The sequence below is a fragment of the Capra hircus genome, chromosome 1 (assembly GCF_001704415.2).
Source record: "Capra hircus breed San Clemente chromosome 1, ASM170441v1, whole genome shotgun sequence".
Taxonomy (NCBI): domain Eukaryota; kingdom Metazoa; phylum Chordata; class Mammalia; order Artiodactyla; family Bovidae; genus Capra; species Capra hircus.
In genome coordinates, this window is record NC_030808.1 from 136,483,600 (window position 1) to 136,497,355 (window position 13,756).

Consider the following 13,756-nt stretch of genomic DNA (forward strand, 5'->3'; position numbering starts at 1 on the left):
TTTTAATAAAGTAAGATTTATCCACAGTTTCTTTTATGGTTTATGCCTGTTTATCTTTTTTTTTTTTATCCTTTGCTGTCATAAAAATGATTTGATATTTTTCCCTTCAAAATATTTTATAATTTTGTTCTTCATGTATAAGTCCTTAATGCACATTACATATTTTTATTTATTGTGTGAGGAAGGAATCTACTTTTTTTTTTTTGCCACGCTGCACAGCTTATAGGATCTTAGTTCCCTGACCAGGAATTGAACCTGGGATACTGCAGGGAATTCCCAGGAGCCTAATTCTTAATCTTTTAAAATATAGCTAGTTAATTGTTCATTTTACTTTATATATCTTTTCTACTGATTTGGAATGCCACCTCTCAGGTATCAAGCTCATATATAAACATGAGTCTGTTTCTAGGCTCTTCTGTTCCAATTTACTATTCTTTATCAATACCACTGTCTTAACTATTAGAACTTGAAAGTAAGCTTTGATATTTCATTGGGCAAACCCCCTCTTAATATTTTTCATAGTTGTCTTTGCTCATTTCCCATGTGTATCTTTAGAGCTGGCTCAGCAAGTGCCGCGGAAATTCAGTATGCAATTTTAATTGGAATTGCACTGAATTTAGAGGCGAATTTAGGGAAAATTATCTTATATCTTCTCCTTCATGAAAAGCTAGATAGTTCTCCATTTATTTAGTCATCGTCTTGAATGATTTTCAAATAACATTTTATCTTCTTTCCCATAAAAGTTTTGAACATCTTTTGTTAAAATTTGTTTCTAATAACTCTGTAGTAGTTAAAATAACTTGTAAAACTTTTTTTTGTTGCTGGTTATTCAACTTAGTTTTTGGAAATTCACTAACAACCTTGCTGAGCCCTTATAGTTTTAACCTGGATCCATTTTTGTGTTTATTTCTCAGCTTGGAGGGTTCCTGTAGTCGGACTTTTCTTTCCACCTCTGAGCCCATAAGCTTCCTTCCTTGTCTTCTTGTTCTGCTATTTATCTATCTAAATTTTCAGTTTACCATTTGGGATACTTGGGGGATTTCCCTTTCTTTTCTGAAGGTTCAATTATGATTTTAGAAATGTTTTGTTACTTGTTGTTATCTGATATTAAGAAGCATTTGTACTAAGAGGGTTGTTTGCTTCCCCCATCTTCCCAGAATTGGAACTCTGTCATTAGTTTTAATAATACATTTCCTGCAGTTTTAATTTCACTAAACTTTTTCTATATGTATGTTATCTTTGGCACGCTACATTTTATATGTACACTGTCTTATTCTTGATTAGTGTCTTTTGGAAAGTGTGTTCTAAGAAATCTGTTTCTTGGTTTATTAAATCACTTGAATGATAAATTTGAATAAGTTAATAAGCTTAAAAGAATTATGGACATTTTAATGGCTATTAGTTAACAATAGAGGTACTGTATAATTACTGTTAATTTATTTTATCTACCTAGATTCTCTGCCTTGTAAATATTAGTCACAATGGTGTGAATGAGTCAGAATTGATGGAACTCTATCCTGAGATGTCCTGGACTGTCTTGACCTCCCTTATTCACAGTTTACACAAAATGTGTTTGTTGACTTATGGTTGCGGTTTGCTTAAGTTTCAACATCTACAGGTAAATGTTATCTTAGTAAGGTTTTTTCACTTATTGAAATGTCTACATATCATCGCATATGTATTATGCTGTATAATGCCATATTATTTCAAATATTTCAATTAAAAGACAAAATTGAAATCTCATTTGGCATTACAGATATTTTTCTAGTAATTTTAGGTTAGATATAAAATTTGGCTAGTATTCTTATGAAGTAAATACCTTTATGAAATGGCTATTACTTTAAAAAGTAGTTTTTTCTGAAAGAGAAAAATGTTTTTTCAATTTTATGTTTCATTGTATTGTTGGTATATTATACATGGTTTAAGAACTTGGGTTCTGTCACTCTGCCTCAGTTCACAGCCCAGCTCTTTACAGCTTAATGTAACCCTGGGCAAGTTCTCTGAGCCTTGGGCAGATGTTTTCAGCTTACCTCAGGGGTTGTGAAGATAATTAATTGAAATGGTGAATAATTAATTGGTCCTGGTGAAGTCCTAAACATGATTTCTAGCACCTAGTAAATAAAGACTAATATAACTCTTTTTTTGTACCGCATAATTTGCATCTGTTAATCCCAAATTCCCAATCCTTCCCTTCCCAACTACCCCTTTCCCTTGGAAAACACAAATTTGTTTTCTATGTCTGTGATTCTGTTTCATAGATATGTTCATTTGTGTCATATTTTAGATTCCACATATAAGTGGTAATCACAGTTTGTCTCTTTCTGACTTCGCTTAGTATGAAAATCACTAGGTCCATCCATGCTGCATTTTCATTCTTTTATTTATGGCAGAATAAATATTCCATTGCATATATGTACCATGTATTTCTTATCCATTCTCCTATTGATGGACATTTAGGTTTTTTCCATGTCTTGGCTATTGTAAAGAGAACTACCATGAACACGGAAGTGCATGTATCTTTTTGAATTACAGTTTTTTCAGGATAAATGCTAACAGTGGAATTGCCAGATCTTATGATTACTCTATTTTTAATTTTTTAAGAAACCTCCATGCTGTTTTCCATAGTGGCTGTACCAGCTTACATCCCTACTAGCACTATAGGAGGGTTCCCTTTTCTCTACACCCTCTCCAACATTTGTTATTTGTAGACTTTAATGATGGCCATTCTGACTGGTGTGAGATGGTACCTCACTGTAGTTTCGATTTACATTTCTCTAAAAATTAGCAATAATGAGTATCTTGTCATATGCCTATTCACCATCTGTATGTCTTTGGAGATATATCTACTTAGGTCTTCTGCTCATTTCTTGATTGGGTTGTTTGGTTTTTTGTTATTGAGTTGTATGAGCTGTTGGTATATTTGGAAACTAAACCTCTGTTGGTCACATCATTTGCAAATATGTTCTCCCTTTGTTTGTTTGTTTATGATTTCCTTTGCTGTACAGAAGCTTATAAATTTGATTAAGCCCTGTTGGTTTAGTTTTGCTTTTATTTCTATTGCCTTGGGAGACTGACCTAAGAAAACATTATTACAATTATGTCAGAGAATGTTTTGCCTATGTTCTGGTCTATGAGTTTTATGGTGTCATGTCTTATATTTAAGTCTTTAAGTCATTTTGAGTTTGTTTTTGTGTATGGTGAGAGATGTGTTCTAACTTCAGTGATTTACATGCACCTGTACAGCTTTGCTAACACCACTTGCTGAAGAGACTGTCTTTTCTCCATTGTATTTTCTTGCTTCCTTTGTCGAAAATTAATTGATAGTAGGTATGTGGGTTTTTCTTGGCTAGTTCATTCCATTGATCCATAGGTCTGTTTTTGTGCCAATATCATGCTGTTTTGATTGCTGTAGCTTTGTAGTTGTGTCTGAAGTCTTGGGGGGTTATGCCTCCTGCTTTGTTCTTTTTCCTAAGGATTGCTTTGTCAATTCTGTTTCTTTTTATGGTTCCATATAAATTTTCGGATCATTTGTTCTAGTTTTGTGAAAAATGTCATGGGTAATTTGGTAGAGATCACATTAAATCTATAGTTTGCTTTGGGTGGTATGTCCATTTTAACAATATTAATTCTTCCAATCCAAGAGCATGGGATATCTTCTATTTTTTTTGAATCATATTGTTTCCTTTATTAATGTTTTATAGCTCTCAGGATATAAGTCTTTCACCTCCTTGGTAAGGTTTACTCCTAAGTAAATTTTTTGCTATGACTTTAAAAGGAATACTTTTTTACATTCTCTAATATTTCATTGTTAGTGTAAAGAAATACAACTGATTTCTTTATGTTAATCTTATATCCTACTATCTTCCTGAAATCATTGATCTGTTCTAGTAGTTTTTGTGTGGAGTCTTTAAAGTTTTCTATATGCAGTATCATGTCATCTGCATATAATGACAATTTTAACTCTTCCCTACCAATTTGAATACCTTTTACTTTTTTTTTGGTCTGATTGCTGTGACTAGGACTTCAAATACTATATTGAAGAGAAGTGGGGAGAGTGGGCATCTTTGTCTTCTTCCAGATTTTAGTGAGAAGGCTTTCATCTTTTCACCATTGAGTATTATACTGGCTGTGGGCCTGTAATAAATAGCTTTTATTATGCTAAGATATGTTCCCTTTGAATCGACTTTGGTAAGAGTTTTTAATCATAGACGGATATTGAATTTTCTTCTTTTTTTTATTGACTTTTCTCAAATGCTTTTTCTGCCTTTATTGAGATGATCATGTGTTGTCTTTTCTTTGTTGCTGTGGTATATCACATTAATTAATTTGCATATATTAAATCATCCTTATGACTCTGGGATGAATCCACCTTGGTTGTGGTGGTGTATGATCTTTATGTGTCATTGAATTAGGTTTGTTAATATGTTGTTAAGAATTTTTGCAACTATATTCATCAAAGATGGCCTATAATTTTCTTTTTCAGAAGTGTCTGTTGTGGTATCAAGGTGATGGTGGCTTCATAGAGTTTCTTTGGGAATGTACCTTTCTCTTCAGTCTTTTAGAAGAGTTTAGAAAAGACTGGTATAAGTTCTTCCTTGTATGTTTGGTAGAATTCGCTTGTGAAGCCATCTGGCCTTGGACTTTTGTTTGTAAGGAGTTTATAAATTACAGATTCTATTTTACTTCTAGTTATTGGTCCATTCAAGTTATTTATTTCTTCTTGACTCAGTTTTGCTGGATTGTATGTTTCTAGAAAGTTGTCCATTTCTTCTAAGTTGCTGAATTTGTTGACCTATAATTGTTCCTAGTATTCTCTTATGGCCCGCATACCAAAAAACGTTAAGTCCACACAGGCTACACAGGGATGCTCTGACATAAAAATGGTCCTCCAAGACCACAGTAGATAACTGTTTTTCCTAAATCCATAGAGTAAGAGAAATATAAGTAAAACGAAGCAGAGGAACCACTCCCAAATAAAAGATCAAGAGAATTCTCGTTAAATGAGACAGACTTCTTCAATCTAATAGACACTGAAACAACAAGATAATGAAAATACTGAAGGAATTAAAAAGGACTATTCATAGTAATGAAGGCTACTGTACAAAGAGACTAGAAACTAGAAGGAGGAGCCAAGAAAAATTAGAAAATTCACTTGCTGAAATGAAAGCTGAGCTAAAGGCAATGAATAGCAGAATAAATAATGCAGAAGAATGAATAAGTGATCTGGAAGATAGAATAATGGAAATCACCCTATCAGAACAGCAGACAGAAAACCAAATGAATTTTTAAAAAAAGCAATATAAGAGACCTATGGGATACTATAAAAGCATGTCAGTCTATACATAGTAGGGATCCCAGAAGGAGAAGAAAGAGAGAAGGGGGATTGAAAATATATTTGAACAAATTATGCCTGAAAATTTCCCAAACCTAAAGAAAGAAACATATCCTCCTGTGTACAGGAGGCACAGAAGGCCCCAAACAAGATAAACCCAAACAGACCTATATCAATACATACTATAATAAAAAATGGCAAAAGTTAAACATAAAGAGGGCTAGAGAATAAGGGGTGACAGAGAATGAGTTGGTTGGATGGCATCACTGACTCAATGGATATAAGTTTGAACAAACTCTGGGAAATAGTGAGGGATAGAGAAGCCTGGATTGCTGCAGTTCATGTGGTCGCAGAGTCAGACATGACTTAGCAATTGAATAACAACAAAATATAAAGAGAAGATACTAAAGGAAGCAAGAGAAAAACAGAGTTAATTATAAGGGAATCCCCATAAGGCTATCAGCTGATTTCTCTACAGAAACATTATAGGCCAGAATAGAATGACAAAATATATTCAAAGTCCTAAAACAGAAAAATCTGTAACCTAGGATACTCTACCCTCCAAGATTATCATTTAGAACTTTTCAGATGGGCAAACACTTAAAAAAAAAAAACAACAATACTAAACCCATCCTAAAGGAAATATTGAAAGGTCTTATCTAAATAGGAGAGAAGTAAGAATCAATAGGGAAGAGAAAACCACAGTTGGAAAGTAAATCATTTAACTAAGCTGGTTTGTTAGTTAGTCACAAAGTCATGTCCAACTCTTCTGCGATCTCATTGACTGTAGCCCGCCAGGCTCCTCTGTCCATGGATTTCCCAGGCAAGAGTACTGGAGTGGGTTGCCATTTCCTTCTCCAGGGGATCTTCCCAACCCAGGGATTGAACCTGCGTCTTATGCATTGGCAGGCAAATTTACCACTGAACCACCGGGTACACAGATATTTAAAAATTTCTGTGAAAGTGGTAATAACCACAACAAACAGCAAAAGGACAAACATAAAGATATAAAAGAGGACATTAAGATCATAAAATGTGGGGGACAAGCATAAGAAAATGTAGACTTTTTTTCCCTAGAATGTGTTTGAGCTGTATAACTACCAGTCTAAGGCAAGCAGATATAGGAAAGGGGCTAGCATACATGAAACATAGGGTAACCACAAATCAAAAACATATAATAGGTTTACAAAAACCAAAAAGAAGAGAAAATAAGCATAATGCAAAAGAAAATCATCAAACCACAAAAGGAAAAAGAAAAAGAAAGGAACAAAGAAGAAATATAAAATCATGGACAAACATGATTTAAAATAATAATAAATACATTTCTATTAATAATTACTTTAAATGTCAATGGACCAGACGCTCAAATCAGAAGACACATAGTCGCAGAAAGGATAAAAAAAAAAGAGTATAGAATATGCTGCCTACAAGAGACTCATTTTAGGGCATATGATACACGTAGATTGAAAGTGAGAGGATGGAAAAAACCATTTCAAGCAAATGGAAATGACAAGAAAGCAGGGGTTACAATATTCATATCAGACAAAATAGACTTTAAGTCAATGGTTATAAAGAGAGATAAAGAAGGATACTATATTATGCTAAAAGGATCAATACAAGGAGATGATAGTACACTCATCAACATATATTCAGTCAATATAGAAGCAACTAAATACATAAAACAAATACTAACAGACATAAAGGGATAAATTGATGGGAATACAATAATAGTAGGAGACTTTAACACTTGACTCACATCAATGAACAGATCTTTGAGACAGAAAATCAGTAAAGCAACAGACAGCCAAAATGATACAATATAATAGTTAGACTTAGTTGATATTTTCAAGACATTACATCAAAAATGTAATGTCTTGAATTTCCTGATGTTCAAGCTGGTTTTAGAAAAGGCAGAGGAACCAGAGATCAAATTGCCAACATCCGCTGGATCATGGAAAAAGCAAGAGAGTTCCAGAAAAACATCTATTTCTGCTTTATTGACTATGCCAAAGCCTTTGATTGTGTGGATCACAATAAACTGTGGAAAATTCTGAAAGAGATGGGAATACTGGACTACCTAAACTGCCTCTTGAGAAACCTGTATGCAGGTCAGGAAGCAACAGTTAGAACTGGACATGGAACAACAGACTGGTTCCAAATAGGAAAAGGAGTACGTCAAGGCGGTATATTGTCACCCTGCTTATTTAACTTATATGCAGAGTACATCATGAGAAATGCTGGACTGGAAGAAACACAAGCTGGAATCAAGATTGCCGGGAGAAATATCAATAACCTCAGATATGCAGATGACACCACCCTTATGGCAGAAAGTGAAGAGGAGCTAAAAAGCCTCTTGATGAAAGTGAAAGAGGAGAGTGAAAAAGTTGGCTTAAAGCTCAACATTCAGAAAACGAAGATCATGGCATCTGGTCCCATCACTTCATGGGAAATAGATGGGGAAACAGTAGAAACAGTGTCAGACTTTATTTTGGGGGGCTCCAAAATCACTGCAGTTGGTGACTGCTTACTCCTTGGAAGAAAAGTTATGACCGACCTAGATAGCCTATTCAAAAGCAGGGACATTACTTTGCCGACTAAGGTCCGTCTAGTCAAGGCTATGGTTTTTCCTGTGGTCATGTATGGATGTGAGGGTTGGACTGTGAAGAAAACTGAGCGCCGAAGAATTGATGCTATTGGACTCTGGTGTTGGAGAAGACTCTTGAGAGTCCCTTGGACTGCAAGGAGATCCAACCAGTCCATTTTGAAGGAGATCAACCCTGGGATTTCTTTGGAGGGAATGATGCTGAAGCTGAAACTCCAATACTTTGGCCACCTCATGCAAAGAGTTAACTCATTGGAAAAGACTCTGATGCTGGGAGGAATTGGGGGCAGTAGGAGAAGGGGACGACCGAGGATGGGATGGCTGGATGGCATCACGGACTCAATGGACATGAGTCTGAGTGACCTCCGGGAGATGGTGATGGACAGGGAGGCCTGGCGTGCTGTGATTCATGGGATCGCAAAGAGTTGGACACGACTGAGTGACTGAACTGAATTGAACTGAACATCAAAAATAGCAGAATAGACATTCTGTTCAAGTGCACCTGAAACATTCTCTAGGATTGAGCACATGTGTGTGTGTTCAGTCCTGTCCAATTCTTTACAACCCCCTGGACTGTAGCCCACCAGACCCCTCTGTCCATGGAATTTTCCAGGCAAGAATACAGGGATGAGTTGCCATCCCCTTCTCCAGGGTATCTTCCCTTGAACCCGCATCTCGTAAGTCTCTAGCATTAGCAGGCAGGTTCTTTACCACTAATGCCACCTGGGAAGCCCTTCATTGCCATGGTTAATTTATATATGTAATCTAATGTAAATAAATTCTTTCATTTGAGTATGCCGTGTTATATGTAGGTGTAGAATATTTGTAATTTCACAAGCTTATCTTTCTCCTTTGTAGTATTAATACATCAATTAAATATAGTTTGCTGTTTTTAGTACTTTTGCAGTTCACATTTCAGATTTTTAATGTATTCACTAAAAGTTTGAATTGTATTATATTTTGAGTTCTAACAAGAATTCTGTCAGTTGTCACATAAATACATACTGAATTTTTAAATATTTAATGCTATTTCTATTCTACAACTATAAATTGAAATAATTATAAATTTCATTTTAAAAATTCATTGTCAGACATACAGTGACTTACAGAAAATAGACTGTGATATTTTTTCTTTTTCTCCATAGGCTTGGGAAACAGTGAGACTAGAATACATGGAAGGCCCCACCATTATTGCTTCATATAGACAAAAGCTAACCAACTATTTTACCATGCAGCTAAGGTATTATAAACGTCCATTTTGTTGTTCTTAGCTTCTGCAACACACTATACCTCTGTGTCCTTATTTTTTCCTTCTTAGAATAACTTATTATAAAAATTTGCTTATTATTTTAAAGGTTAAGTTCTCTCCTGTTAATGCCAAAAGAACAAAATATAATTATGCAAGTCAGTCTTTTAATATTATGCTAAAGATTTAAGTGAAATCAATGCAGGATCATTTTATCATTTTTATTTTATTCTAGTTAAATAGTTTAAGTAGTTAAAAAAATATGTGTATGTCTGTAAATACCTGGGTGTGTACAGTTGTGTCCATTGATGGGGTTTTTTTGATAATTCACTTTGTGTCCATTGATGGTTTTTTTAATAGTTCAATGCCTACTCTATAGGTATAGGAAAATACCTATAGAGTTTGATCAGTGGTCCTGAATATCGCTTTATTTCCATAGTTAGGTTCATAAAGTTTCTGATTTTTACCTAATTTTCTCAGTATTCATTGAGTCAGGGATAGGATATATATCAAATATGTATCTCCTCCTCTAACATTTGCTAGTAGTCTTCTGAAGCAGTCTCACTGTGGGACAGTACTATTGAATGTTGTCCCTTCTCTTCTAATAGTCAGGACCGAGTGACTTGGAGGAGTGCAGATGAACTACCTTGGCTTTTCCAGCAGCAGGGAAGTAAACAGAAGCTGCATGACTGTCTTCTTAACCTCTTTGTGTCTCAAAACCTCTATAAAAGGTAAAAAACTTATTTGTAGGACATCTTTCCCCAGAAAAACAGATTCAAACAGTTGTTCTGTGTAACAGGGGAAAATGGCATTCTTCATTTAAAAATTAGTCCACTTTCAGTGGTAACCGTAGTATAAAACAATATGGGAGAAATTTTAAACAGTTTGCAAATTGCCATGTCTACTTTTCCCAAGACGTAAACAAAAAAGATGCTGTGCTGTGCTTAGTCACTCAGTCATGTCTGACTCTTTGCAACCTCATGGACTGTAGCCCGCCAGGCTCCTCTGTCCATGGGCATTCCCAGGCAAGAATACTGAAGTGGGTTGCTGTGCCTTTTTCCAGGGGATCTTCCCAACCCAGGGATTAAACCAAAATCTCCCACATTACAGGCAGATTCTTTACTGTCTGTGCCACCACGGAAGCCCAAACAAAAAAGATAAGAGTATTGTTTTTATAAAATCAGAGCTGGAATGCTCTTGAGATAGCTTTGTATCTTAATCTTTCACTGAAGCAGGTTTAAATCCAGACCACCCAGAGAGGTGGTTCATGATGTCTACCTCTTAGGGCATCCAAGTATTTTAAAGTATAGCCTTCAAACTAGACTTTGGGCTCTTCATAGGATCTGACTGGTGTCAGAATTTAAAGAAAGGATTACCCTTTTCTTATAATAATCTTTTTAAAGTTTTTATTCTATCTTTTTGGCTGTACCATGTGGCATGTGGGATCTTATTTCTCGTACCAGAGGTCAAACCCACACCCCATGCAGTGGAAGCACCAAGTCTTAGCCACTGGCTAAGGGAAATCCTTTATGTCTCATTGGTATCTCCTGGCGTGTCTGAATTTGCCTTTTGCAGAATCACCTTTTTATGAGCCAACCTTCTGACCTCTAAGTCCCACCTCCGTCTCACCTAGAAATTTAGACACTTCTCATAACTTAGCTGCATGATTTGTTTTGTTCCTTAATGATCTCTCTCAAATTTCTTTGTTGCAGCTCATAAATTATTTCTGATCTTCATCCAGTTTCTCATGATTTGAAATGAGATTCATCCTTTAGTTTAACAGCTCTCCATCCTACTTAATACCATCTACAGATGAATAAGCTTACTTTTATCATTCCATTCCTTGATGAAAATACGAAGCAGGTATTCTGACAGCTTGCCTGTGCTTTGTTTCTTCTGTTCGTATTTCCATCATTTAAAATAATTTTGGGGTGACCTCAGCCGTTGACTGCATATCGTAAAAAATCTAAACAGGATTCTGATAGGGTTCCATTGGTGAGTAACCATAATGGTATTCATGGTATCAGCCAGCACTGTGGAGTACTTGCTACATGCTATGATCTCCTTAAAGCAACACTTGAGGCAGGTGATGTCGGGGTGCTCCTTCTGCAGTCGAGAATGATGAGGTAGGAGAGAACACAGCTAGAGCGCTGTGGACTCAGATGGCAGGCCCAGTTTACACCTTTACCTCACTACACTGGACTGGCCTCCTAATACACTGTCAGTAGCTTGATATGAATTTGTGGCATCTTCACTCAGTAGTGGGGTTTAACATTTCTTTTTCATTATATCACTGTTATTTGTTGAAACAGAGGACATTTTGCTGAGTTGCTGAGTTATTGGCAGTTTGTTGGCAAAGACAAAATCGCAATGGCAGCAGAATACTTTGATTCACTGAAGCAGTATGAGAAAAACTGTGAAGGCGAAGAGAGCATGGTTTGCTTAGCTGACCTTTATGAAACCCTGGGGCGATTTCTCAAGGATCTAGGCCTTCTCAGTCAGGTAACTTCAGCAGGGAGTTAGAGACTGTGTGGGTCTTCATGTTTACTCTTTTTTCCTTCCTAGGAATTGATGTAGCTTTCATTTGTTGTGCTAACCAGATCGCAAATCTTATAGGATTTCACTCACATTAATTGGTCTTTAACCTTTTTCTTCCCCAGGCTGTTGTGCCTTTGCAGAGGTCTCTGGAAATTCGAGAAACAGCTTTAGATCCAGATCACCCACAAGTAGCCCAGTCTCTCCACCAACTCGCAAGTGTGTATGTACAGTGGAAGAAGTTTGGCAATGCAGAACAACTGTATAAACAGGCGTTGGAAATCTCAGAAAATGCCTACGGTTCAGACCATCCACATATTGCTCGCGAGCTTGAGGCACTTGCAACTTTGTACCAGAAACAAGATAAGTAAGATTTCAATTAGTAATGCTCTGGTTTTTTGACAGGGAATTAGTGTTCTTAATGTACTTATGTGGGAGGCATTGTTTTGTGGCTGTGTACTTTTCTTTATCCTGTACTTTCCTTATCCTATATTCTTTTGAATCCACCATATTCAAATATTATTCTTTGTCTGGGTCTTCATGGGGTAAACAAAATTAGAACTGCAAGGTTCATCTCTGTTTCAAGGACAAGGTTCATCTCTGTGGGGGACAGAGCATGGACTTTGGAGTCATAGAGCTGGATGTGCAAATGAGCTCCTTTGCTGACTGGCTTTCTAATACTGAGTACTACTAATACAGGGGACAGCAAACCATCACCCACATGCCCAGTCCAGAAGGTCCCCCCCTGTTTTGGACCTAAGGTTGTAGTGGAACACAGCCATAGTTTTTTGTTGTTTTTTTTTTTTTTCATTTACATATTATCTGTGGCTGCTTTCATGCTTCAACAGTAGCTTTTTAGTTTCAACAGGAATCACATAACCCACAAAGGCAAAAATGCTTACTATCTAGCAGTTTACAGAAGTTTGATCCCTAGTATAATACAACCTCTGAAAGATATCTCTTCTCTATCTGAAATCATTTCTTTTGCTCAATCATAAGCGACACATATTGGAATTTTTTCTTTTAACTTCTAAAAATATTGTTTCACACAGATTTTGTGTGAATTTCCCATTTCTATGTGACCAAAAATTAGTTGATATAGCAAACTAAAGTTTTGAATTTTCATTTAATTGGATTGCATTTTAGAGATTGCCTTTTAAACTCAAACTGAGTTTAATCAGCTAAAAAATAGTTAAATGTCAGCTAGTTGGAAGACGTGTTCTTTTAGTTGCTAAGTCATGACTGAGTCTTTTGTAACCCCATGGACTATATCTCGCCAGGCTCCTCTATGCATGGGATTTCCCAGACAAGAATATTGGAGTGGGTTGCCATTGCCTTCTCCAGGGATGCATTTCCCTTCTCCTGACTCAGGGATTGAACCTGCATCTCATGCATAGGCAGGCAGATTCTTTACCACTGAGTCCCATGGAAGCCCACTTGGAGGACTAGATTTATTAGATTTTGCTTTGTGAAAGTTTTTGGTTAAGATTTTTCATTCCATATGACTATCACTTCTAGAAATAATGTTGTATTTAATTAGCAAAAAAAAGACTTTACATTGGTGCTTTATTTCACTGAAGTATGACACTTTGGATATGTTGCTTTCCTTTGACTTATTTTTTTTTTTTTTTAAGATATGAACAAGCTGAACATTTTAGGAAAAAATCGTTTAAAATTCGTCAGAAAGCTGCAAGGAGAAAAGGCAACTTGGTAATGAGAGATTTCTTTTGTGTTGTATTTTGAACAAAAAGGAAAAGAACATCTCCGTATCATAATGTAGATGCATAAACCTCACATATTTAAAAACTTTTGACTTTAAAAATTGATTTCTAGGGAAATACTAATTAATATTTTCTAATTTAAAATACATGTTTAAATATTAGTATCACTGAGAAGTACAAATTAGTGTATGTTTATAAAGTGGAACTATATATTTTGGTAATCATTTTACACTATATACATATGTCATATCATAATGTTGTACACTTTACACAGTTTGATATGTCAATTATATCTCAATAAAGCTGGGGAAATTTTTCTT

The 13,756-nt window shown here is 35.7% G+C and overlaps 1 protein-coding gene across 2 annotated transcripts in view; it reads left to right on the forward strand.

Annotated features, from left to right (window-relative positions):
* Positions 1 to 13,756, forward strand: part of NPHP3 (nephrocystin 3) — a 54,243-nt gene that overhangs the window by 33,901 nt on the left and 6,586 nt on the right. For both annotated transcript variants that reach the window (XM_018051255.1, XM_005675605.3), the window contains exons 17-22: positions 1,454 to 1,618; positions 9,080 to 9,174; positions 9,789 to 9,911; positions 11,493 to 11,682; positions 11,841 to 12,082; positions 13,350 to 13,425. In XM_018051255.1, the coding sequence (XP_017906744.1) occupies positions 1,454 to 1,618; positions 9,080 to 9,174; positions 9,789 to 9,911; positions 11,493 to 11,682; positions 11,841 to 12,082; positions 13,350 to 13,425 (891 nt within the window). The remainder of the gene's footprint in view (positions 1 to 1,453; positions 1,619 to 9,079; positions 9,175 to 9,788; positions 9,912 to 11,492; positions 11,683 to 11,840; positions 12,083 to 13,349; positions 13,426 to 13,756) is intronic.